Source organism: Desmodus rotundus, chromosome 1, assembly GCF_022682495.2.
Source record: "Desmodus rotundus isolate HL8 chromosome 1, HLdesRot8A.1, whole genome shotgun sequence".
Lineage (NCBI taxonomy): Eukaryota > Metazoa > Chordata > Mammalia > Chiroptera > Phyllostomidae > Desmodus > Desmodus rotundus.
In genome coordinates, this window is record NC_071387.1 from 27,377,270 (window position 1) to 27,405,239 (window position 27,970).

Here is a 27,970-nt window from a genome sequence, read left to right on the forward strand (position 1 = left end):
TCATTTCTCACATGTGGGAAAGGAAGGCAATACACCAAATATACCTAGAATCTAGGTACGTGTAAGGTTATTACTAACTTCCCTGGCAATGAAAGCAAAAGGAAGAACTCAAGAGGGTTATAAAAGTTTCATAACAAATGCAATACATTAGTTCCTTTAACCAAAGAATTAAATTTAAAGACATATATAACTGCCCTAGTGTGTAATTCCATCTGACCAGCTTCATCACTCCCCCTTATGTCCTTGATTTTCCTCTAATCACACTACCCTCTTTCATGCCTGGAACCCTTTGCCCATGCAATTCCTCTGCCTCCTGACAGCTCGCACCCCTGTGTTCAGCCAGCCAGGCCTGGTCTTCGCTGGGGCACTGCCCGAACGCCACCTGCCACAAAGCCGTGCTCTGCTTTTCCAGGCAGAGCTAGTCGCTCGATTCTGTGTGTTCTGTGTGCTCTCGTAGTGCTTTGCTCTCTCCTCTTTTACGGTACTTACCAGGTTTTATTGTGATTTGCTTGCTTTAGGCATCTGACTTCATGAGCCCCACCTGGTTTACAAGGGTAGATTCTATAGGTTTAATATTTTTCTATGTGTGGCCCTGGCATCCAAAACACACAAAAAGCATTCAGTTAAATGTTGTAGAATGCGTGAATTTATTGCATGTTTTACTACAAGCACCACTCAACAGCAAAATAAACGAATTCGGTAAGCTTTACAGAATTTATAGGAATTCTCACCATTGGGCCTTTTCTTGTGCTGACCCTTGCGAACACCAAGGGCTTAACAATAAAATGGAAAATATCTTTAGAGGTTTAATTAATGGAACCCAGGTAAACATCTTTTGAGTGATTAGCTTTAATATGGAAAATCTCAAGTACTTGAGAAACATATGAATAACATGTACCCTTGACCGTTTCTGTCTAATGCGTCTTAGTCTAGTTTCTCACAGGGGCTGGGCAATGGCCCATTCAAGGCCGGGGCATCTATGCTGCTGCAGAAAAGTCCATGCTTTGCTGTCAGATGCACAGATGACAAGACTGACGTTGTTCTGGACGTTCAGAAATTGGATGTAATTTCTTTGCCGGGTGTGTGGCGGGGGGAGGTTTCTCTTCCTTAGTAAATAACTTTCAGTCTTGTTCAAGAGCTTAAACAAATCTTGGCTGGCTTTCTTTTGTCAAATGTCCTATTACAAAAATTATTTTAGTCTGGAGAAATGTAAACATAGCATGTTACCAGTCTGTACCTTTACCACAGAGAATCATACTTTTACCACCTTAACATCATTCCCATGGAATGTCTGGTTTTCAGTGGCATCACCAGATGAGGAGTAGCGAGTCTGCAGAGAACAAAGCTGGGGCCAGAATATGGAAGGCTGCGAATGCCAGCCTAAGGGACTTGGACTTTGTGGGACATTCAGTGGAAGTCACTGAAAAAGTTTCAGGAGCAAATTGAGAGTCAGACCTGGTTCTCATTCTTGTGGCAGTGACGTGAGGAATGGCTTAAAGCCGGGGACGATGGGGAGGGGCCCAAGGTAAGAGTCTTTTTACTAGTGTGATGGCAACTAACATTCAGAGTAGAATTGACAGGACCCAGTGGGAGGCAGGTGCCCACTAAAATCTGTGGCTGGGGAATCCCTGGCCAGAATGGGAGAAGACCGCCACCCCCGAGAAAAAGCTTACTATAGGAGACAAAGCCAAAACCCGAACTCTGATCTCCGGGTCCCCATCCAATCCTCTCTCTCATTGCAGCAGCCACTGCCCAATCTGGAACGTCAACACTGGTCTGAAGGGCACCAGCCTCCGCAGGCAAGCTGACAGACAGGGCGCCGCAAAAACTCAGTCAACTCACACTGACGATGTGTTTTTCTCAGACTGTGGGTCTAATTCTAGCTTTTGTGCTAACCAACTTCAACCCGGCAAAGCATTTGCCTTTGACATCTGTTACACTTTCCTTTCCATTTACTTTAATGTTGCACAGATGCACTTCTTGCCCCCAGGCCTCTGTGGGCACACACGGTGGTGGACACAAGTTCCCTGAGGCCAGTGATGTAAGGTAGTGACATGGGGGTCATTCCCCATTGTGTGCGATACCCAAGAAGTCTCCCTGTAAAATGATGTCAAGTTAATGAATATAAACAGTGAGAACCACCTGTTAGAAACCAAATAAGGTTTTAATGAAAGCACAGACAGCCTGAGCCGTTTACATCGGCGCAGGCTAGCAGGGAAACACCCCGCCTTCCATCTGGCCTCCAACGACGTTCGAACGCTGTCTGACATTCGTAAGCACCCGAGGGCCACAGTCACATCGTACTTTATTATAGAGAAGAAAACGCTCCATTTCACAGGAGAACCTTCCCCTGGGCTTTTCTTCATCCTCCCTCTCAAAGATTTCACATGGCAGCAATGAAGGGCAAAGGGGAAAGACCTCTCCGCTTTAAAAAGAATGCCGTGGTTTGGTTTCTGTACCTTCATTGGAGAAAAATGCTGCACATTATACATGTTTTTCAGGTTTCCTCAGCTTTTGATTGCTATAGCCAGTACTCAGGTCTGACTCGCGTGCAAACTGCTCACAGCGCTTACAGGCAGGCAGACTGACCCCAGAGGAGGGTTTGGACGCGCAGTGGTCCCCCCTCCGGCACTCAGCCTCACTGTAGTCTAAAAGCTCTTGCCCCAGCAATTCCGGCCAGCACAACCCACCCCCTAGCCCCCTTGGGTCAGTGGCTGCAACAGAGGTGGGTAGGAGAGCTAAGCCAGCAGAAGAGGAGCAAAACTGAGGGAGGGAGAGAGGAGAGGTCCTAAGGACCAGGGAGCATAGTCTGGGACCAGAAAACACTGACATAGCCTTTTAAAAGTGATTTGCACAATGTCTTTGGAGGCAATTCTACAAGAAAATTTCCAAAGCGTTCTAACACTAGCATCACACGGCGACAGCACGGCTCCCTAAGAGCACCATTTCAAAGCATAATGATCATTCGATTCTGTAAGTTCGGGTAGATTTGTCTTAATAAATGTAATTTTTAATTAGATATAAAAGTCATGGCTTAAGTGATGGCTATAGCCCACGAACCTAAGGAAATCTGTAGGATGTGTGGGTGGGCTGGAAACACTTTTAATTTTATAGTCTAAGGACCAAACTCGGCACCACATCCTTCAGCGTTGGCCAGTGTTGAATGGTCTGAGGCTGCTTTGAGGAAAAAAAGTTTCAAAGTGCAAATGAATGGCACGTGTAAACTTCTAAGTAATCCTGACTTACAGGATATATGGGTGTTTGGGTGAAGCGGAGCAAAGGGCCCACTTCAATTTTACATACGGAAGTAGCAGTGGAAGAGACGAATAGGTTCTGTAGTTCAATAGACCTAGTTAACATCCTAGCTTCACCCATTGGTAGTCGAACAAGCCTCTGCAAATTATTTAATTTCTCTGAGACTCAGTTTCCCTACCTGTAAAATGCCTAGTGAAGGGCCTGGCAAACAGAAGATATTCGATGACTATCAGTTCCCCTGTAAGAGTGGTGGGGTTCCCCCCCCCCAAACTAAGGGTCTCAACCGACTGCCAGATTATGAAATCACTTGAATAGGTTGCGACAAGCATATTGTAGAAACTGAAGCAGCAAAAGCACCAGCACTGCACATAATGGCAAGAATTGTGCCGCTACACAGATGCTGAGTTTTGATGTAAGTGCATTTTTTACTGTGGGCTACAATCAAAAAGTTTCAGTCTCTGCTCTACAGAGAAATGATCAGATTATTGTATCAAAAACGCCTTTAGGAGCGCTGCCTTTATCCAAATAAGCCTCTATGAATTCGAAGAACTTAAGCAAAGTGTTCCTTATGTTTTAACTTGTTGGAGTAAAAATAAGACCTGGATAACAGAGAAGATGAGTTTGATCTGATACTGTTGGGCATTGAATTCAACTTTCCAATCAGTTTCTGCATCATAGGGACTAACATGTACTTGTAACACCATAGTTTATAGGTGTATGTATCATTCATGGTCGATTAAACTCTACTAGACATTTCTACCAAAAGTTGGCTATTAGGCTCTACTATGGGAAAAGTAGATACAATTTCAAAATAATTTTAAATAAAACTTTGTAAAAGGATTGTAACTTGCCCAGTCTTGAAGGCTGCTGCAGTAACATCCCAACCCTGGTGAGCAGTAACCCTCCCAGGCCTTTATGGGCACGTACCGTGGTGTCTCACACTCGGTAAAAACGAACTTCAGTCCCAGCCTCCTCTCTGCTTCAGGTCCTGACGTCCAGCCAGCCTGACAGCGTAATGAGTCCCTAGCTGTGTAAGGACCGTGGGCTGAAAAGCATACACAATTCGGGGCTGGCAGAGTGAGAATAATGTGCAGTGATGCGGACTGGGCAATGCTGAAGGGCAGAAAACTGGAAATTACAGAATTCACTGCTGCAGCTGTATCTTGATGTAACTATAATTTAAATTTATAACTTTAGCCAGCTGCGCCAGGTTGACCATTATTAGAATCACCTGTGGGACTGAAGTTTGGGAATCTTGTTTTAAATACGCACCCCACGTGATTCTGACCCTCACTCTGGTTTGAACACCCTGTGTGAAAGGAACAAGCAAGGACCAGAAAATAAAAAAAGGTAGAGTTCAAAAGTAATTGTCCTGACCTTACAGGTATCAATCAATACCAACTACTGGATCAGAGTCTGACACTCATTCAAAGCACTTCCTTCTTGGTCTTATATAAAAGACACACGTCAGCAGGCAGCAATACAGTACTGGAAATTTTCTAGTTACCGTATTTTGCTGTGCATAATGCGCACTTTTTTGCCCAAACTTTTGAGGGAAAAATAAGGATGCGCGTTATACATGGGTGTAATGATTGCACACCATGGGTGCAATAATGGGTACGATAATCTCGCGTATAATCCACACAGAACGTGAGTGTGTTATGCACGGCAAAATACAGCATTTAACGACAAGGACTGGTGGGAGTCAAAAAGTATGAAGGAGAACGGTCTCTTTGGGTTAGAAACGGAAATACAAGGTAGCAATCAATAACAGTAATGAAGAGTAAGCTCAGCTGGAGAGAAATGATAAAGCGTCTGACTGCCTGACGACTGGCGCCGGAGCAGGGAGAGCTCCGAGCGTCTGTGGTGCGGGCTCCCGCTCCACGGCCCTCGCAGGTGAGTGGAGTAAGGCAAAAGGTGGTTCTTTCCTATCTCGGGGTTTGGAGCATAGGATGAGGCTGCCTGTAATCTAAAATTCTCTCTAAATTTAAAACCTTTTTGCCATTTGATACAGATGTTGGGTTGGGCTGGGCCGTGAGTGCGCTCAATGTCTAGTGTCGGGATTAGCACCACAGATCCACCGGCAGGGGCTGAGTGTTGGCCTCAGGCTCTGTCCATTGTTGCCCTGAATGTGAGAAAAGGCAAATGTGAATGCCATCCTTAGGAAGAAATGGCAGCTGGGAAAAGTGAAGGAAGGCATAGGAGAGAGCAAAGCCTGGGGGAAAGGATGGCGGGGAGAGAGGTGAGGTAGAAGGCCAGCACTTAGCTTCGCTGGGGTCAGAGACTCCCTGTGTGGCAGGTACATCAGCCCCTTGAACTTGGGAGATGCCCCAAGAAATGATCTGGCATATTTCTCGCCTGCCTATTTTTTAGCTCAAACTCTAACAATGTTGGATATTTGGAGATCTCTCTTTCTCTCTCCCTCCCTCCCTCTCTTACCTAGAAATTATAGGAAAGGATGAGAAACAATAAAAAAAGGCATGTTATGAGAAAAGCCCTCATTATACATGGGTCGAATTCACCCACAAGTGAAAGAACTTTGAAAAGTATAAGGGGAGGAGGGCAGACGGCACTAGGTCTTTCAGGTGGAGACAAGCCGACAGAGCCGGCTGAGTGACTGGCTTAATGCCACCGCTTCCTACACTTGAGGATCTGTCTTCAAAGAGAGGCGGAGGGCAGAGTTCAGAGAAGGAGCCAGGGTCACAAATGAAGATATTGGATAGAGAAGTTGGGCCTTGCATTGCATTTTCTTTACTATTAGTTTCCTTCAGCAGGAACTATAGTTGGACCAAGCTGTGACAGGGTTCACCACATGGCCTCCACCTCGCACTTCGCCCACACCCCTCGCTAGGTCTGGATTTCTTCATTTGATAAGAAAGGCTCATCAGCTCCCATTCTACATTTGGGAGATAAAAAGCATATTTATAATATGCTTAGCTGTAGGGTCTCCAAATCGGGGCTATGGAAGAAACTGTTCTTCCATGACCCAACGTGTCCATGCATCGCTTGTCCTCATCAAAGTTATGGGTTTGGTTTTCACATTTCCAGGGAGAAAATCTGCTCCCTAGCAGTCTTTAAACTTTACCTGATAAGGGTTATCCACCCTCAGCCCAGGCCCGTCCACTCCATTAACATCCCAGCAAACAAAAAAAACAGAGCCATGTATCACAGGTCACCACCGCTGGAGCATCCACAGCCACTATCTTGACACAACCAGGTTCCAAAGCCGAGTGTCCCACAGCAGCAAAGGCCCATCGGGGTAGACATGTTGGCGCCAGTAAGTCTGAAGTTTGGTCTTTAACTGCACTTTTTGTCAGTTTGGCTGGGAAGATTTGGACAGCTGGAAGTGAGCTTCTCCATCATTTTCTGTTTCCTTCTTTGTATCAATTTTCCACCTGTGAAGCCCAACACTCCGCCACCAAGTGCAGCTGCAATTCCCGCCACTTTGAAGCCTGCAAGGAGGCCAATCGGACCCCCCACCACTCCTCCGATGAGTGCACCTGCCACAGGCAGAGCTGCCAGCTTGTATTTTGCAGCCTTTAAAAAAAAAAAATTCAATTTAGAAATTGAGTTGAGAATATCTGCCTGTGGTGATGTGCATTTTCCTCTCATTACTCCTGGCAATGCCTCTTCAACTCTTGGTACATAATTAACCTTAGACAGTGCACGGGGGAGGGGCTGAGAACGTGTTCCACAGGTACAACCACCATTGCTCCAGATCACAGAATTTCGAGCAGTGAGCTACAAAGAGTGGACTGCTACAAACTGATTTTGCTTGGGGGGGGGGAAAAAAATCAAACTACTAACTACCTAGCTGGTTTATTTAAACAGTTTCAGCAGTCACCGATGCCCCCAAAGCTTTTATGCTGCACACAGATTATTCCATGCTCTGTACCTGGGGTTAAAAGCAATAGTCTATGGAAAAAAGAGGGTCCCCCTCTACACACGCTGTTACGTCCTTAGATTCTCGCCCCTACTGGATCCTCTCCTCCCCCTGAACCTCTGTAGATACTCCCTTCTAGCACTAAATGCCTTGTTAGTGGGGCTGCAGTTTATTCTCCCTTTGAAAAAATTTCTCCCCTAACAGAATGAATCTGGGAGTAGAATATTACTAGAGCCATTGATTTCTTGCACTACCTATGTGTCATTTCTTCCTTATTTCCTTAATTGCTGGTTCCCTTAAGATTAAAGAGAGCGGATCAATTGGGTTAATACTACAAATTCCTGGGAGCCAGAGGAACATTGATTTGCCAGCAGGAGCAGAGTCTTACCTTCCCCAGGTTTTTGGTTCCCTCTTCAACATTCACAGCGGCAGTGTTGACATGGTCCTCAATGCTGTCAATCTTCTCCTGCTGAGACTAGATGCAAAGGAATTATGGGGGAGCGGTCCTGCTGGGGCGCAGTGGAGAGCCAATACACACTATTTTAATTCCTGTAATCAGGGCCCTGTGTACTGCAGCCCTGCCTTCTCAATGGCCGTTCATTAATAGCATCTGATAAACCATGTTGAAAGGACAAATTCACTTGTATGAAAAAAAGAGGGTGACTTAATTATTAGGTAATAGAAGGGTGGCACCTCTACAGAAAAAAAGCATCTTGCACTAAAATTCATTCAAACACACAAACATTCTCCACATGAATCTGTTTTCCAGGAGAAAAGAAATTCAAATAAGCATTTACATATCATGTTGGGTTTGATGGGGAAAAAAACCCCAAAAAACCCCTCCCTAACTTATCGCTTCGAAAATTCAGTTTAAAACAGGCAGGCAAATTTGACTTGGGAGTGAAACACCCTTGATCGGATAAATACAAATTATTATGTTTTAGAAATAAGAAAACAACATGGTTTGATCTGCCGTGAAATCTTTGTCAATATTCCTCACATGCCGTCAGGAGAATGAATTTACTGTACTGTGTTCTACATTTGTACGATTTAATACATTTTAAAATCACGCCGAGTTCAAATGTTTCTGATCAGACATATTAAAAACTTGTTCTGACACAACCGAGACTGTGACTCACGGACCCTCTGGGCGGCAGGAATGTTCGTGTGTGGAGTGTGGTTTTCCCTCCGCGCGTGGAGCCCCGTTCCGTTTCTGACAAGCGGTTACTGGGCCTCTGCGCATAACACCGCCGGGGACAGGACTCATCACCCGCCACGAGAACACACTCCCACCTTTAAATCGATTTCACTTACACACATGCACCCATTTTAAGGGTACAGCATGAGTTCTGACAAAGGTCCAAACCCATGCTGACCACCATACATCAATATACAGACTATTTAGTCTTTTTAAGTCACAGAAAAGGAGAATCCCTTTTTGACCCCAGCTAAATGCCAACTTCTACAATGATAGTGAATAATTCAGCTTTAATCCTGAAGTATTTCACTGCCTTATGTAACTGACTTCTTTGCTTAGATGGAAGCAGATACAACACTTTTCTAATTCTAATCACTTCATCTGAGAACACGAAACACCAACACAACTAATCCCCCCCCGTTGCTTCTCATCAGCATTATTGACATTCCTTCCTTTTTCATATGACAAGTATGTACCTGTTCACTGTCAGACCTTTCGTGGGATCCCTTCAGCCTCATATTCTCCACCACCACCTTAAAATTCCTAACACGATCCCTAAAACAGTCCTTTCGCAGGCTCCCTTCTAACATCTCAGTCAAATACAACAGTGGTTCTCACACCTGAGTGTGCACCAGAATCACCTGAGCAACTTCTCAAAACATATTGCTGGGTCCCACCCCCAGAATTTGACTTAGTAGGCTTGGGTTGAGGCCTGGGAATTTGCATTTACAAAATTTATTGACATTTTAGAGAAAGAGAAACATCAACTTGTTGTTCCACTTATTATGTATTCATTGGTTGATTCTTGTATATGCCCTGCCCGGAATGGAACCCACCACCTCGGCATGTCAGGATGATGCTCTAACCCACTGAGCTACCCAGCCAGGGCTGAGATTTTGCATTTCTAATGAGTTCCCAGGCGATGCGGATGCTGCATGGTGAGTCCATGATTCTCACACTTCAAAAACCACTAGTGTATGTACGTGACAGGATTAATGGCACAAACTTGGGTCAGTTGTCCCGTGTTCAAATCCTACAATCATCACTGTGTTTCTGTGGACAGATGACTCCTGATCTCCAGGTGTCGGCTCTCATTTCTCAGGTGAGGACAATGGGAATTCCGCCTCACAGCGCTGAACTGAGGATAAATGAGGTAGAATCTATAGAGTACGAGGGGAAAACAGAGAAAGTCACCCTGATCTTCCCAAGAAAACTGAACTCCCATCTTTCTTTTCCATCAAAAAGTATATGAAACTTTTTCCCGTGATGCTTGAAAATTCCAGGGCACAAAAACATTGGCTCTCTCCTAGCATTCATTCATTCGGTTTTTATTTTCCTCAGACAATAAAACGTCTTTAATGTTAGCTTTTCTTCCCCTCCCCAACCCACAGAAGCGAAAGTGCCAGCACTTGTCTGCATTTCTGACACCCGATCCTTGTTTCTGTTTGGGACATCCCCAACCCTTTCCATCCTGGCTTCAAAGTCTGTGCTACAGGAGTCACAGGCGTAAAATGCTATTGTCAACCTTCATATCTGGATGAATTGAGGGGGACAGGGAAAACAGCCGATGGCCTCCTTGGTCTCAGCCCCAGAAGAACCCCATCAAGGTGGTGGAGCCTACCAGGACTGCTGCGGTCGCCCAGCCCCAAAGTGTGTCTCAAGGCCTCGGGGAAGTATCCTTTCATGCTCCTTCCACAGGGTTGGATACCGAAGCTCTATGATTTTTCTTATATAGTAAAAATTCCATTTAAATATCTTTACACAAAAATGCTTTGGAAAAACTGGAGAAAGAACCACAAGACAAAACACAGCCTGAGATTCCCGAATGTGTGAACGGTGATGCACGCGCCGCTACAATCACCAGGCCTTAAGGAGCCTGCAAGCGCTCGCTCACTGATGTGGGGAGGCACGCTCAGATACGGGCGCTCAGATACGGGCGCTCAGATAGGGCGTGGGAACGAGGCCGAGGCAGACCAGCCCCGCACCGGGGATTGAGTCACCTCGCGGTTGTGCCTTCTTCTTCTCCTATTTTGCTTCGTTTGCATCCCAAACTTTGCCCATTTCTTCAAATTCTGCTTCTGGAGTGAGGAGGACTCATGACAACAATTTGAGTTAGGCGGCTGGTGCCGGAGTTGTGAATCATGTGTCCACAGAAGGACCACCCAGACTCCATTCAGAGCCAGATCTGGTCACCACTTGTCTGCTGTGTCCTTGGCTCTTCGTGTTGGGTACAAACCACACAAATGCAGTCTTATGTGCGGACAGGAAACCAAGCCCCCAGCCGTAGTGGGGGCTCAGGAGCCTCCTCGCCTCTACCCCCTACCGCCCCACTTGTACTTCTGATTGGCTGATTTTGTTGTCGTCTTCCTGCACTGCCCACATTTGGCAATCTCCAAACTCTCTTCCTGACATTATATACTTCCGCGGTTCACATCTGTTCTCAGCTTCCCTTTAATAGTGAATTAAATCACTTACGATGGTCACTGGAGTGTTTCTTAAACTTGCATAATCATAGCCTTTTCCCTTTTTAAAGGAAAAAAACACTCAAAAGACTAAGAATATGTCTATGGGTTTCATTTTAAGAAACACTGAATTAGGTTCCATACCTGCCTGAAAAAAATAACTGAATCATAATTAGCTGTGAAGAAGACGTGATTTAAGTTAGTATTTGTCAAGAAGAATGCAATTTGCGAACTTGAGGTCAAACTTCAAAACTAATGAGGAATTGTTTTTCCATCGAATGCTGTTTTGGATAGTAACAGGCCCGGCATCCTCTATATCAAGTAATAGTAATACACTCAACAAATCCATTCCTAAGTCCATTTACATCAGTAAAAATGCTCTCCCTTGAATAGTCCTGCTAACAGTTGAGTGGTTTTATTAATGTGCTTGAAAAGCTACGGGTTTCTGCCCTGGCCGGGTGGCTCAGTTAGTTGGAGCATTGTCCTACACACCAAAAGGTCATGGGTTCGATCCCTGGTCAAGGCATATACCTAGGTTGCAGATTTGATCCCTAGTCAGGGTGCAAATGAGAGACAACCAATCAATGTTTCTCTCTCATATCAGTATTTCTCTCTCGCTCTCTCAAATCAGTAAATGTATCCTCAGGTGAGGATTTTTTTTTTTAAAGAAAGAGTCCTTAGAATACCATTAAAAAAAGAAAAAACTATAGGTGTCTTTAAGAAGCTAGTGCCAAAACCCTAGGTATTTCTCTTCATTACTGACTCTAAATTTCACCCAGCTTTCAAGGACAGCTCTACTCTTAGATCTTGACCAATCCAGATAACACTGAGCTATCCTGGTTCTGAACCCCAAAAGTATGTAATCTCTATCCTGAATCATAGGCAATCACATACACAGAAAACCCCAATGCTATGATGTACAGGTAGAATACAGGATTATATTCACCTAGGGGAGACAATGAATGAAGGAGGATGTTGATTGGCATCAGTGGATTTAGCAATAGGAAAAGGACTGCAGGAACTGTAGTTCTAAAACCACAGTAATGCTGGCAGCAAAGTAAAACTGTAAGCGAGGAGCTTAAGGGAATCAAGTAAGAGAGGAACAGAAGTAGTGGCTGGGGTAGGAGAAGGGAAGGGGATGAGAAGTAATAGGCATTATCTCATTTAGCCCTCCCGTCAATTTTACAAAGCTCACTGCCATCAAATAATATCCTGAAGGTCATACAGATAATACATGGAGGAATCAGATCTAATCCATTACAACACAGTTTTTATGCATCAAGAGTAAAACTGGATTTAAAAAGCCACAGGGAATAAGGCAAAGTGTAGAGACGAAACTGGACCTGCAGCTAGGATGACATGCTATTGAGCAACTGGCCCAGCATTCTTTAAACTCCCCCTGACTAGATATAGGGCTGGTCCCATCGTTCCAGGAAAGAGGGCTTTTGAGCAACAAAGGTTGAAGAAAAATGAAGCATCATTCCTAGTAAATACTAATTTATTAACATCTACTGGACCACACCTGGATCTCTCAATGGCTTTGTAGGTTCTTTTTTTATTGTGGTAAGATTAACATACACCATTTACAACTTTAACCATTGGTAAGTGTACAATTCAGAACATAAAGTGCACTCACGATGTTGCGCAACTACCACAACTACCCTGCAGGTTCTGTTGTATACTTTTCTCTATCCTTCATTGAGCTCAGCGCAGTACTGTGCGCAGAGAGCGCTCCGTAAATAAGGGGTGACTTGCCTAGACACCGTCACGTCCGTGTGACAGCAATGAGAGGATGTGGTCGCTCTGGTTACGTTCCCAAGTATTTGGTGCCTAAATGGAGCTTCTGTGAGTCTGGGACCATGTGGTCACGAGAAGTCAGCCACCCTGGGAATACTACTCAGGGGTTCTTCCTTGAGCTTCTGCCTAATAACAATCTGTCCTTATGCAGATGATTATAAATAGAACATTTGTATGGAGCCATGGCTACAGTCAGCCCCTTCCTGCATCAGCCTTCGCTAGAGTAGCGGTTAGGAATGGCTTACATAACCTAATAGTACATATAACTGTTAAATGGCCACAAACCCTTAATTTTCCTTTCATGTGTCTATGGCATTAGAAGGGAAATGCATGTGTCTTGAATGATAACTTTTTACATGTTTAGTTTGTTTTTTAAATCAACTTTATTGAAGTATAATTCACATATATTATCACTCACACATTTTATGAGTATGTACCGATGACTTTTGACAAATGTATATATTTGTGAAACCATAATGTACAGATTTTATAAGCTGCATTAGATCAGAGATTGTGTGTTACAACTAAATCTTGATTCTAAGAACAACAAATATTTTGGGATTCTTATATCATTCTCTTTTTTTTTGATATATTTATTGATTATGCTATTACAGTTGTCCCATTTCCCCCGCCCCGTTCACTCCACTCCATCCTGCCCATCCCCTCCCTCCCACATTCCCCCCCTATAGTTCATGTCCATGGGTCATACTTATAAGATCTTTGGCTTCTACATTTCCTACACTATTCTTACCCTCCCCCTGTCTATTTTCCACCTGTCATTTATGCTATTTATTCTCTGTACCTTTTCCCCCTCTCTCCCCCTCCCAATCCCCTATTGATAACCCTCCATGTGATCTCCATTTCTGTGGTTCTGTTTCTGTTCTAGTTGTTTGCTTAGTTTTCTTTTATTTTGGTGTTAGGTGTGGTTGTTTATAACTGTGAGTTTGCTGTCATTTTTACTGTTCATATTTTTTATCTTCTTTTTCTATCATTCTCTTTTATATGTAAATGTATTAATAGATTGTACAGATACCTAATCCAGAAACTTCAAACATTTTGCTTCTTCTGACTTAGAGGCATCAAAATAAGGAAAATGCTTTAAACAATCTACTATATTCAATTTTAAGCATTATATTTCGAGAAAAAAATCCACAAACTAGAAAACTAGAGCAAGGGACTAGTACTGAAAAGCCTAGAAACCACATTCTAGGAATCCATTAGAAAAATCAAGGGTTTAGGACAAGAAATATGGCGAGGTAGGGTAGAATGAGGAAGGACAACGCTGATCGCAAAAGGTTAATACACTTTTATGTGGAGAAGAGACAGAACTTGCTCAGCATGGGGCTCCCAGAGGCGACAGTATCAGGGAGGAGTTCAGATGGGAGGGCAGAAACGTAAAGTGTCCCTGCATTGTAACTGTGTAAAAGGAGGCAGAAGACCATCTGTTTCAGAAACTGGGGCAAGAGTAGAAAGATCAGATTAGTTGTCCTCTTAAGTCCTGGCTGCCTCCAGTTCTGAGATTGTGTGATCTAGGAACCTCTTCTAATTTAAAACCAGGATTCAGGGAAACCGTAATTGAAAAACGTGCGCCCCAAACAACAGTTTGATCAGGAACAAAGAGCTGGACCTCGCCAGGAGCACTGCTAACCTGCATGTGCTCACACTCACACTCACTCACACTCACACAGCCAACCTTCCCTTAATTCTGGGGATGACAAATAATTTAGAAAAATTATAACAGAAAGTCCATTCTATCTCTTCCACCAAATTTACTCGAGGTTTCCTAATCTGTGTTAATAGTACCGCTGGCTATCTGGTTACGCAGAGTAAAGCCTTAATGTTTCTCTTTGACTCTTCCATCTTCTTCCAACTTCTACTCCGGAAATACTTCAGCTGTTCCCTCCTTTTACACGGTAGTCCTCCCTTGGCCACGGAGAATATGTCGCGTGACCCCAGTGGGTGCCTGAAACTGAGGATAGTACTGAACCCTATAGATACTGTTTTTTCTATATATACACACACCTGACAGCTTTTCTTTGGCATGTCCAAATTGCCAGCATCACCACTCCTGCACTCCGAGACCATTATTAAGTAAAATAAGGGTTACTGGAACACAAGTATTGTGATACCACGACTGTCGACCTGATAAACCGAGACAGCTGTTGAGTGACTCAGGGCAGGGAGCGCATACAGCGTGGATGCTATGGACAAAGGCATGGTTCGTGTCTTGGGCCGGACAGAGCAGGAGGGTGCCAGATTGCATCATGCTAGTCAGAATGACGTGCATTTAAAACTTATAAATTACTTTTGGAATTTTGCGTTTAATATTATCTTGGTTGACCACAGTACCTGAAACCATGGAAAGCGAAATTGCAGAAAGCAAAGCCACAGGCAAGAGGGAACTGCTATACCTGTATTGCCATTGCTCTTGGTGAAACTCTTGCAGTTGATTCCTAGCCAGTCATCCTGCCTGTGAGCTCCCGCCTCCCAAGGCCATATTCACACCGCTAACAGTGAACTTTCTGAAGCCAGAATGGATGGACCACACCACTCTAACCTGATCAATAATCTAAGGTGGCTCCTACAAAGTGAAGTTCAAATTCTTTGGTATGGCCTTCTATGTATCTCAGTCTCACCCGAACTCTCCTTGCTTTGCTTGCCCACGGAACCTTATGCTTTGATTGCACTGCAGTACTTGTCATTCCTGAAACGTGCTGAACTCCATGGCTTTGTTCAGCTGCTTTCAAATACACCCACTCACTCTGCCTGTGGACCCTTCACTCAATTTCCAAGACTCAAGCAAGTGCTACTCATCTTGTGAAACTATCTTTAATGCTTCCACCTCACAACCCCTGCTGCCATCCCTTGGAATTAAACGCGTCTTCTTGGAGCTTATAGTTCTTTTCATCATATCTTATTTTTCCATTTAACAGTCATGCTTGAAATTTCAGTTTTGGGGTCCAAGCTTATCTCTACCCACTGTAAATCCTTGAAGGCAGAGAGAGTAGGCTTCATTTATTTCTATACCTGATGAGACCCCTGAAGCCTAGGATCTAACACAGAACCTTTTATTTAACAAGTGCTTAATAAATGTTTATTGAACTGATCTGGAACAGTCTTAAAAATTGTAATTTCTATTACATTTTTAACCAAAAGCCTAGTGATTGATAAAAGCCTTTTAGCTATTAATCTAACATCTTTGGGCCAAAACCAGGTATATACTTACATTCACTAGGAGAGAAAATTCTGTGACCAGTTGACTAAGTTCAATTAAGTCCTTAAAAAGGAGAGAGAGAAAAAGGAAGTTACTTATTTTTATGCCTCACAGTTACCAAAAGGAAAACAAAAATGTTAACATACCGCCTCTAAGGTTTCCCATGATTCTGCGGCATTTTGATCTCGAGGAATCTCAGGCAATGCATATATCTGAGTCATACTCTGAGGGTCAGCTTCAGCTGCAGCTTCAGGAGTATGAAATGCCCCTGGATGAATACAGCCTCATGGTTAGAGTGCACTTGCTTTGTTTAGAAAGGTGATAGATGAATCAACACCATGAAACAGTTGTCATGTAAAATGCTTACTAACTGAATCCAGGCTAAGAGTAAATTGATTATTCTATAAAACTAGATCTATCCACAGGCAGATTGTTCCCATGTTAACAACTATTTTTTTCTTTAATTAATCTCCAAAACCATCTGAAAAATGGGTCCGAATACTATCTACCCAATCGGAATAACTGAAGCTAGAGGTGGAAGAAGCACCAAAAGAAAACTATTCTGTTCAGCCAATGTTCCATGAAGAGATACGCAGGTTTAACATTTTTTCTTGCTAAATCATTAACCTTTTTTTTGGTTGTTATTTTAGTGAGCTGTTAAAAACAGGTAAGTGATGTGTTTTCAGAAATGAAAATCAGTCATTCTGGTAACAAATTTGTCATCAGACAAACAACTATTACCATATGTATATTTCTGAATGTATTATCACCCTACTTCTCTTCAAAGTCATTTTTCTGGCCCATACCTCCATTGCTTCTAACTCTTTTCTGAGTTTTAAAAAGCCATCAACCCCCCAAGGCTTTCCTCATTAAACACTGTTATATGAATTAATTTATGCTCCAAACTCCACCTCCACGTCTTTATTTCCTTGTATTGGTCTTATCGGTCGTTCACTCATTAAACTTATATTTGTGCAGTGCCTACTCCATCCCGTCGGTGTGCTGAGATGCTGGGGATGCAATGATGAACCGTAAAAACAGTTCCAAGGAGTCAAGACAGCACAGTGGTTAAGAGAATGGGCCTCGCTGGGAAGACCTGAGTAAGCATCCTGATTTGGCTATTTACTAGCCCTTTGACATGGGAAGGTATTTTGTTTTTCTGACTTATTGTCCTCATTTATAAAATAAGACAATACTTTGCACCTGGCTTATATATCAAGTATTGGGTTGGCCAAAAAGTTCGTTTGGTTTTCTTCATGCACTTGCCCTAGTAGCACTTAGTTGTCTTTACTTCATTCAAAACAATTTTGTAAGATTGTATTGTGACAGCTGTCATATCAGTGTGCAATTAAAAAAAACTTAACAAAATTGTGAATTTTTGTAGACATTTTCATATTAAAGATGGAAGAAAATAAGCAATATTTTCAACCTATTATGCTTTGTTATTTCAAGAAAGGTAAAAATACAACTGAAATGCAAAAAAAAAACGATGTGTGCAGTGCATGGAGAAGGTGCTGTGAGTGATCGAATGTGTCAAGAGCGGTTTGGGAAGTTTAATGCTGGAGGTGTCTCGCTGGACGATGCTCCATGCTTGGGTAGACCCGTTGAAGTTGATAGCGATCAAATCTAGACATTAACTGAGAACAATCAACATTATACGGCATGGGAGCTAACCAACATACTCAAAATATCCAAATCAATAAAGTAGTTTGTGAAAATGAAAAATGTGTCTTTCATTTTACGGAAAAACCGTATGGACTTTTCGGCCAACCCAATATAAGTGGTTAACAGTTATTCCTACTGATATCACTACTGCTACTGTTATTAATGGAGCTTACCATGTAGTGTGTGGTACAGACGTGTTAACAGGCGAGTTCAGTAGAGTCTGGTAAGAACTGTGGTATGGGTAAGTATGGAATGCTATGCCAGCACAGAAGAGAGATAGTTAACCCAGATTTGTGGAGGAGAGAGTGGCCCGAGAAGGTTCTGAAGCTAAAGCCTGAGGATGAACAGCAATTATGAAAGTGAACTGGGGCAAGAGTGGAGGGAAAGGCAGAGAGTGCTCAGACCACGGAGAAGAGTATGCTGTACAGGTCTGGGAACTGAGAGGAGTCCAGCACAGCGGAGGCATACTCTTCGACAAGAGAAAAACAAGGTTGAGGTTGGAAACTGAGGGTGACGTAACTCACGGCATCATAAACTACGGTAAAGAATTTTGTCTTCCTGTGAGGTCCCTGTGGAACTAGTAAATGGAGTAGGAGACTACTGCGAAGCTGCAGGCACCATATCAGACTTCAGGGGTAAAAATGGGACCAGTTGTGGGGTGAAGAACAGATTAAGGATGAAGTTGAAAGGTAAAAAAATTAGAGAGTGAAAAGCCAGGTGGGGGGGTTTTCAATATGTCCAGTGCAAAAATGAGGAGGGTCTGCTCTAGGACGGTGGCAGCAGAAATGCATGGAGATCTGAAGGCATACTCTCCTTTGTCCCCCTTACTTCAAGCTTAAAACAACATCTACCACTTCAAAATTTTCTGGGCACTCATTATGTACTGTGTTGGGTACCAGGGATGAAAATGTAATGCAAAATAGTTGCTCTCGAGGAAGTTATATTCTAGAACAGCTAGACATACAAAGAGACAATCCTAAAACAGGAAGAGAGTTCATTAACACCTAAGTAAATAGATGGAGATACTCATAGTGCCTTGTGTGAGCTCCAAGCTGGGGTGCAATCTAGAGGCAGCTCCCTAAAACAGATGAACTTACTAGGCAAAGAAGATAGGAATATGAATTCTAGGTAGAAAGACCAGCATGAAAAAGGCCCTGAAACAAGAAAGAATATAGCTGAACATAAAATCAGCAGTTTGATCTTGCCAGACCATAAAGTAGAATGTGTCAAGTTACAAGTGTAAGACATTACGGATGGTTAGAAGCGGCCTTGCGGTCCAGTCAAAGGCCGGACTTCACCTGGCAGGCAGTGGAGAGCTCCCGAAAGGTTGTAAGCAGTGAAATGACAGTGACATGTGACACCCGATCTAATCTTAAAAGTAAGTCATTAAAACACTAAGTCCAACTTCTCAATTTCTTTTCCCGTCCTAGCCTATAAATGAACGGTATTTTACAAAACTGCATTACTAGTTTACTTTCAAAATTCACGAGTGTTTTACCTCTCAAGGGGAAAAAAAACTGTTTAAATTGTTTAGGAAGGGCATAGTCAGCTGACTAAAAAGTAATTTCTGGGCTTATTAGAATTGACCATGTCCTTTTAATTTTTAATCTTAACTTATGGGAATGTATTTTCTTTCACAGAGGAAGAGCAAAAACGTGAGATACAGAATAAGTTTTACATTACAACATTATGGCAAGTATCCAGTATTTTAAAAGCTTTCTATGATCTTTACAAATGCTTAAGAGTTATTTACCCCATGCCCTAATCTCACTAAAGACACTTTCATTTTAACTTCAGTCAAGATAAATGAATTACTCTAAGACCTTTCTTCTACTTAATATTCCTATTGTAAGAACTTCAACTTCTTTAGTACCATGATGAATAACTAACTTGGTTATTAACAGACCAAATGTAAAGCATAACTTTATAAACACAACAGCCACTCCGAAGATTTTTTTAAGGCAGAGGATTCAAATAAATTCTGCCAGGGTATATAACAAAATGAGGAGAAATTATCATACAGAAATTCTTGATCTAAAATGAAGGGATGGGAACTGTTTGACATTTGAGGCAAACATGAAAGATTTCTCTCAGTAAAAAATAATAAATGTTCAAGTCATTTACATTTTACTTGAAACCAAACTGTATACACATCTTAGTTCAAAATGAAGTCTTACAAAGAAATCTGTTCTCTTCCATGGAAAATCCTGCTGTAAACTTACAAGACTGAACATCACTAATCATTTCAAGGTACGACTAATAATTAAGAAATAAAACCCTTTAATTTCTGCAACTTTCATAATTCATTTAGCCTAGCTTGTATTATAAATCTGTACTTCGGGGATCATCCACTAACTTTGAACTTTTACAGATTGCTACAGACATGAGAAGGCAAAACACTGTCACAGGTTATAGCTGCAGGAAATAAGGCTCAAGAACTCTTCTGTCCACACACGCCAAAATCGCTCTTGTTTTATACGACACAGTGACCTCAGCTAGTTCTAGCCACGTGCAAACAACTGCGAGTGTAAAGGGCACAGACCTCACCGCTGCTTTTCAAACTCCAGTTTTAAAACCTTATTATTGACTTGTAAACTCAAATAAGCATTAAGATATTTTTAGGTGAAGTGAGAAATAGGCTTAGTAACATAGACATGAGACTTTTCCCTTCTCTCTATGTATCTAAACATCCATTCATTCACCCATTTTATTCATACTCACTGGCTCCCTCTCCCCCCACTCCCCTTTCTTTCTTTCTCCATACTTTGTGGGGAGCAGTAACTTTACTAATAACTACAACACAATATATAAAGAATTTCCACTAAACTTTACTGCATTAGAAAAAGTGTCATTAGAAATCTAAATTAATTCCAAAACATTTCCTGAATTTTTTCATGTTCTGACAGCTTTAAAATAATGAAATTAATTTACCGATCATCTACATAAACCCATCTATTAAAATAAAATGACTTCTAAGAAATGCCTTCGCTTAGTGGCAAAGGAGGATTTTAGAGAAAATTAAGACCAATTGAAAACACATCTTCTGAATAGTATACAAGAAACACCTCCATGTTTTACAAAACGGTTCAGCATATATATATATATATATATATATACACACACACACACACACACACACACACACACATACACACACACACACATACCAGTGATAAAATCTAATATTTCATCAAATTCAATATGCTGGTCTGCAGTTCCCAGAAGTTTTAAGATTGGATTCTTTTCTTTTGTGAATATTTGTTTAAAATGTAACAAGATTCTGTTCCTACTGGGTGGGTGAAGTTGTGTGCTGGATGAGGAGTGAGAAAAGACAGCGACGGAGAGGCACAGGGACTCGCTCTGTATGACTTGATGCTCCTTGCTAAACACAAATCAAATCTGTAGGGCACCCCCCTCCCCCGCCTCCCTCGGTGGGAAGCGACCGCGCTAAAAGCGAAATGACACGCAAATAAGACAGTCGGGCGTTTCTCAAATCAAGCAAGATTGGCAGAGATTTGCTCGAGGAACTCTCAGAAGCTGGACAAAAGAAACAGCAAAATCATCACAGGTTTTCCCTAAGCTTAATAAGCTTCTTTCACTCTCCAGGGAACATAAAACACCCTATTCTACTTGTTACTTCTATCTAAATGAAAACTATTTTTGCATTTTGATCTCACTCATGGAAATGTGGCAACATTGCTCCTGAATCTCTGCTGATGTTTCCAACCAATTTATTTAGAATCAGACTGAATTTCTAAAGGAAAAAGTATTTTAAGACACTTCTATGCAAATCAAACACACTTTTTTTTTCTGTATAGGCTGTCACTACTATAATGAGTATCTGAAGCAAAAATAAAGAAAAACCAGAGAACACGTGATAAAAACATGTAGAATGACAGAAGAGATTCTATAGCTAAAAGAAGACCAACGTGGAGCAAATCCAATTCCTACCCCACTGCTAAACTCTCATGTAAATTAGTGCTTTCATTTCACATTCTTCTCCTCCCACCCTCTCAATCATTTTTAAATAATGTTTCAGAATTTAAGGCAACCTAGTAGAAAACCTCATATTTGGTAAAAAACTCAGGCACTTGGTGAGCCAGTTAATTTAACTGCTTAACGTTGGCAATGGATTCAAAGTCAAAGTGCAGTCCGACCGGCAGACCGTTCAGAATCTGAAATTCTAACAGTGTTTCAGGTGTAACTTAGGTATTTGATTTTATGAATGGAATGACTGCGATGAAAGCAGCACTGCCTGCAGAGATTTAATTCTGTAGTTTCTCCTAGGGCTCTAGGGGTCAGGTCTTAGGCCAATTTGGTGTCCCATGAATTGAGAAGTCTGAGAATCAAGACAGTTGGAAGATGAATTTCATCTGGTATTTCTCCTCCCTTGTCCTCTGGCTCTGCTCCTCTCTTTTTCATTTCCCCTGTATATGTGCTTCCCAAATTCTGCCAACGTTTTTTAATACCAGTCAGCTTCTTCTGGGGAAAGTTAACTGCCAGCAAACTGGGTAAACTGCCTCCTTCTAATAATCACCCAATTCCTCAGATGATACATGAGCCCAATTTGTTGAGCCCAAACAGTCCTGCTGTTAGAAACACCAATAATGCAATAATAAAATAAAAACTAAAGCATGCATTAGAACAGTATCACATTGTAAGAAAGGTCGCAGACAGAACTGAAATTTTTGTTTGCTGGTGATGGGCAATTCAAAGCCACAGAGCCAGAGACTGGAGCCAGCAATGCTGTCCAGAAAAACCAGCACGTGCTCACTCGTGCTGCGGCCACACAGCGGTCAGAATGTCTGGGTGGGCGAGACGGCCCCTTAGTCACATGGAAGTCTAACACCCAGTTTCTCCACACATGCACACAAAGTATCAATTTGCACTAAGTGATAAAAACAGCATTAAGCTCCATCAGTACGGTGGTGATAATTACATATGAACAAAATAATGTAAACAGTAACCACACACTATCAAAAGCGTTCTTCCCAAACACTCTTCAACTAAGGGCTCAGTGCTGACATTCCCTTCTTCCCAAAACACCAGGCGAGGGCCTGGGTACGCACAGTGACATGACCGTAGCACATCTGAAATTACAAACTGTCTCTAACAAGGAATTTACTCATTTATATTTAGGAGTAGTATTTAGAAAACACTAATGGTCCCCTATGTGCCAAGCACTGTGCACTATGTGCGAGGTACCAAGGGTACAATCAAAGCAAGATTGCAGAAACTCAGGACGGTGGCCTAAATGTTTCTTCTAATTTTTTTCTGTTTCCTTGTAAAATACTGGGTTACTGGCACTGACAATATAAGGTTAAAAATAATTGGCAGCCTCCTGGGTGAAGGAAAAGGGGGAACTAGGCAGCTGTAGCATCTGTCAGATTCTATGCTAACTTGTAACTTATGTATACTCCACCTTTTCCATAAAGGCTTAAGCAGCTTAGAACATATATAAAAGGTAAAAAGATGGTATAAACAAAAGATTAAAAAGAAACTCTAGAACACAAAAAGGAAATCCCTAAAACAAGAAAAGGCAGCAACTACAAAATAAAGCCAGTATAGTTTAAAAATTTGGCTTTGAATAGTTAAAAAATTTGGATTTAAGCTTACTAGTAGAGAAAACTTATCAGTGCTGCCAGTCAATACTCATTTAAAAAAAAAAAAAAAGGCCATTTTCTCTGAAGTAGGTACTACTATGCATTAAACTAAGAATTTTTTTCAGGGTTCCTTATGAAGATATTACTATAATACACTCAACAATGATCAGTTACATCCTTAGTAGAGACACGATGAGAAGTTTCACTGGGCTGTTTCTCAGGGTATCACTTCATAAAAGTTGATGACGTGACCTCCAGTGCAGGCTGCTCTTAATGCTGTCAGTGGGATCTCGGAAGCTGAGCTGGGAGACGGCTCTAACACCCGCTGTGAAAATCCGAACGCCTGGGAAGGAGACACGACTGACTAGGCTGCGCTTGCACCGGAGACGAGGGAAGACTACTCGGTAGACAAGCACGATATTCTCCTTAGGAAATACTTTAAAATTTATTTTCAATATATAGACAAATAGGTACTTAAAGGCCTGAAGTTCCGATTTATACAGCATGGCCTCAACATTTTTATCCTGCGAAACTTCTAGGCTATGCATTTCCAGGTACACTTGGGGTCTAAGAGTTCAGCATACTGGAACAGGAGGTGCAAGGAGGTGAACTTTGATCAACTGCGTCACTATGATCAAGAATAAGACTGGTACATTACCACCGACAGTCACAGATCTGGTCAAAGAAGGCTGTAACAAGGTTTCTTCATCATTAAATTGTTTCTTCAGTTCTTCTACAGATTCCAGGTGGAGTTGGAGGAATTCTGTTGTTGCTGCTGATGCTTCTTCTTTAACGGGATCTATCATTCTCTTCAGAAGTCCCAGGTCATCCTTGCGGACTTTCAAACACAGCTTCTCCATTTCTCGGATATTGGAGCGGAGTTGCTGTTAAAAAAAAAAAATCATTAAAGCCACCATATAACTTAGTATAAAATGTCTTTATTTTGAGAGGTAATCTGGTTAATAGTTATGAATGGAAATGATTACAAGTAATCTGTACAATAAAATGTATGAATACTTTTCTATTTTTCATGTCTCTGGCCAAAACCAGCTTATTTAGCACTCACACCCTCATACTTTGATTTATTTAATGTTTTTCCTTCATTAAATATGACTATTGTGAAGGTAACAAATGCTCTTCATAATATATCAAACACTGCATATCGAGAAAACATGTTGAGAAAAATTTAGTGATTTTCCCACTTCACCAATCCCGCCATCTCTCTTAACCCACATTTTTCATTACTCATGCCAACGCTCACATACCTAGCCATTTTTTACAGATAAAATGGGTTACATTTTGCACAGTCAATTGTGATTTGTCATTCCCCACCCCAACTTGACAGTGTATCCGTGAGTATCTCTCCTGGTCAAGAGTTCTACCATATTCCATAATGTGAAGGGAGGACAGTTCACTCAAACACTCCCCCAGGGATCAATAGGCACTGTTTCCAGTTTTTGGTTATCACAAACTATGAAACAAATATTCTTGAATATAAACCCTGATACTACAACAGTATATAATAGTATTGTAACAAGTATTATTATACTATATTTTGTAGATATGATTCTCAAAAGTAAGAGTACTCAAAGAAGAATGTGCATTATTTCAATAGCTGTTATCAGCTTTTCCCCCCAACGGCTGTAACCTACCAGTTCATACTACACCAAAATGAGTACCCATTTTCCCCACAAAGGCACTAATGCAAATCCTATATAGTGGACAGGAGAAAAGTATTAATTTCTTTAATTTCTGAAGAGCATACTCTTGAGTGAGGTGTTACATTCCATATTACTACATTCCACATTATTACATATAGATAAATTGTTAAAAAGTAGTTCCAAATTTATTTAATTATATAGCAGCAAAACTAAGGTTAAAATCCAAGTATTCTTAAAAGTTCAGCATCCTTTCCATTAAACTATAAGCATAATTCCTATGTTTATGGCATCTTAATACAAGCTAAAATATCCATTTTATTTTAGTAAAATTACAGCCAATTCTGAAAATACAGTTTCCCTACAACCTAAGGTATCCTGTAAGACTTCCTGGGTGAATCAGAAACATGTGCCTCCACCCTACCACGCCTCTCAGCTTCCTCTAACCGCGTGTGCACTCTCGCCATTCCAATGGGAGCCGGGACCTGAAGATGCATGAGCTACAGATCAGTGCGAGCGTCAGTGTGTGAACACTGTAGACCCTTCAGAAGCCTGTTTGCCCACAGAATCCAGCCTCATGGTTTCACAGGAAGGAAACTGGAGCCCAGGTGAACACCATGGCAGAATCGGGACTACAACCTGGGTCTCAAACCCTGAAAAAATACTGTTTCCAACACACCACTATCTCTTGGATGTGTGATTCCTTAATTTGGAAAATTAAACCAAAATTAGCTATGTACTAAACAGCTAAAATTAAAGTGTGACTTTATCAAATATTGGCGAGAATCTGGCACCCAAAGGGACTCACATTCACTGGTGGAAGGAGCGTAAAATTAGTACAACTATCTTGGAAAATAGTTGGGCATCACTAAGGTTGAAAATAAGGATGCTGGTGAACCAGGAATTCCTGCCCAAGGAATACTACTCAACAGGAATGTGTGCACATGTGTACCAGTAAAAATATCCAAGAATGCTAACAAAACTGAAAACACCCAAACATCCCTCACTAGGATGGGTACACTATGATATAAACTCACAAAATGAGACATATACAGCAAAGAAATTGAATGAACCACTGCTGTGGACAACAAAAGCCAGAAACAAAAGATATATTCTGTTTAAGTCAATTCATGTAATGTTCAAAAATAAACTGAACTATAGTTTTAATGATACGTTTGTATGGTAAAACTATGCAGAAAAGCTAGGAAGTAGTTACCATATAAATCAAACTAGTGATTAGTTCCAAGGGGAAAGAGGTAGTTATAATGGGAAAGGCTTCTTGAATGCTGGTGATTATTTCTTGATTTGAGTAGTGGTTGCATGAAATTCACAGTATAATTTCTTTAGGTGTATATTTATGTTTTATGTATTTTATAACATGTTATATTTCATAGTAAAAAGTTTTAACAATATTTTTAGAAAATAAAATTATACTAACTTGTATGATTGGTTAATCTCAGCACAGAAACAAGTTTGATAGCATTTGGGTAGGGGTGAATTGAGTAGCAATCTCATTGTGGAAGTATATTAGGTGCCACCTTGCTGGATAAAATGTATTAATTTATTCATTCGACTAGACTCCAAGACTTGTAGGAACAGGGTCTATGCCTACTTTCTGCACCATTGTATCCTCAAGGCTGTGTCTGATCCCTGATATAGGGTTTGATTCAATTAAATCTAGTAAATGAATGAATGCTTTATTATTTTCCACAAAGGGGCAAAGCAGTGGTCCAAGAATAGGGATCTCCAGCTATCAGAAAACTAGCTAGGATTCTTCCCTAGGAAGGCGTAATTTAAGTGCTAGCATATGAAACATTTCACCTTCCATGAGTTGGAAAAGTAATAAAAGGAAGGACCTTTTAGGAATTCATTCTGACATACAAGCATAAAATAACGAAATGGGCATGAAACCCAGGAGAGAGAGCAGGCATGCTGTCTTGGAATTCATAACACTTACCACAAGGAATACTGAAAACAGTGATAATTTAGGGAAGTGAATCAAATGTAGAGAAAATAGTTGTATGATGCTAATGGCAGAAATTATACTGCAATAGGATCTTTTCTAGAAGAGAGAGAGTTTCTAAAAACTGAAATTATGACAATGAAAAAATGTTAATCTGATAAGAAAGAAAAAAAAGTGGCATCTCAAAAATCCAATATAGCTGTGTAAAGCACGCTGTGATAAGTTCAGAATTTTAAGAGACTTAGAAAAAAAGGAATGAAAAGAAAGGCATGGGAACAAGGATGAATACAAAAGAATGGCATGAAATGAGAATCATGTAAGTAATGTGAGAGCCCAGAACGAGCGGGGGCTGGTGAAACATGTCAAGAACAATAAAAAGGATTTAAGAAATACATGCAGAGCAAGAAGAACAGGAAAGAAGTTTTAGGCCCACTGCTTGGGGCAGATGGCGTAATGTTAACAGATGATGCAGAGACAGTAGAACTACTTAACTCCTATTTTGCTTTAAGTTCCCTATTAAGGAGAAATATTCACAACTGAAAGGGGCGTAAGAAATGTACTCAGAGGACACGTGGAACATCTCGTTGTATCTGGACAGGCTTCATTAAGGGGGTAAGATCTCAGCCGTCCCTAAAGAACAACACTGGGAAAACAGAACACACGAAATAGAAGGAATAGACTGGGAAAAGATGGAAGTCAAGTAGAAGGGTAGAAGCTTTCTAAATGTTTTATTTCATCAATTTTAGGACACAGTATCCTTTCCACATTTTAACATCTCTGAAACTGGAATTCACCTTACAACACATGATAAAAGACATTCTGTCATTCTTAGCTGGCACCACCTTTTCCTTCTTCGAGGTATTCAAAATAGCGGTGTGTTACGGCCCTGGCCGGGTGGCTGAGTTGATTAGAGCATCATCCTGTGTGGTTTTTTGGTGTTTAGTTGTATGAGTTCTTTATGAATTTTGGCGAGTAACCCCTTATCTGATGTATCATTGACAAATATCTTCTCCCATTCAGTAGGTTGTCTTTTGGTTTTGTTGATGATTTCCTTTGCTGTGAAAAAATTTTTAGTCTGACGTACTCTCATTTGTTAATTTTTTCTTTTGTTTTCCTTGCCCAAGTATATCAGAAAAAAATATATCTCTAAGAGAAATTTGAAAGGTCATATTACCTATGTTTTTTTCTAAGAGTTTTATGGTTTCAAGTGTTACAACGAAAGTACTTAATCTATTTTGAATTTATTTTTTATATGGTGTAAGAAGGTGGTCT

At 41.3% G+C, this 27,970-nt stretch overlaps 1 protein-coding gene across 2 annotated transcripts in view; it reads right to left on the reverse strand.

The window, feature by feature from the left end:
* Positions 1-2,143: 2,143 nt before the first annotated feature.
* STX17 (syntaxin 17) overlaps positions 2,144-27,970 on the reverse strand; it is a 53,198-nt gene continuing 27,371 nt past the window's right edge. For both annotated transcript variants that reach the window (XM_024560042.3, XM_024560043.4), the window contains exons 4-8: positions 23,736-23,961; positions 15,956-16,077; positions 15,822-15,872; positions 7,527-7,613; positions 2,144-6,792 (exon numbers count right to left, since the gene is read on the reverse strand). In XM_024560042.3, the coding sequence (XP_024415810.1) occupies positions 6,553-6,792; positions 7,527-7,613; positions 15,822-15,872; positions 15,956-16,077; positions 23,736-23,961 (726 nt within the window). In that variant the 3' untranslated portion in view covers positions 2,144-6,552. The remainder of the gene's footprint in view (positions 6,793-7,526; positions 7,614-15,821; positions 15,873-15,955; positions 16,078-23,735; positions 23,962-27,970) is intronic.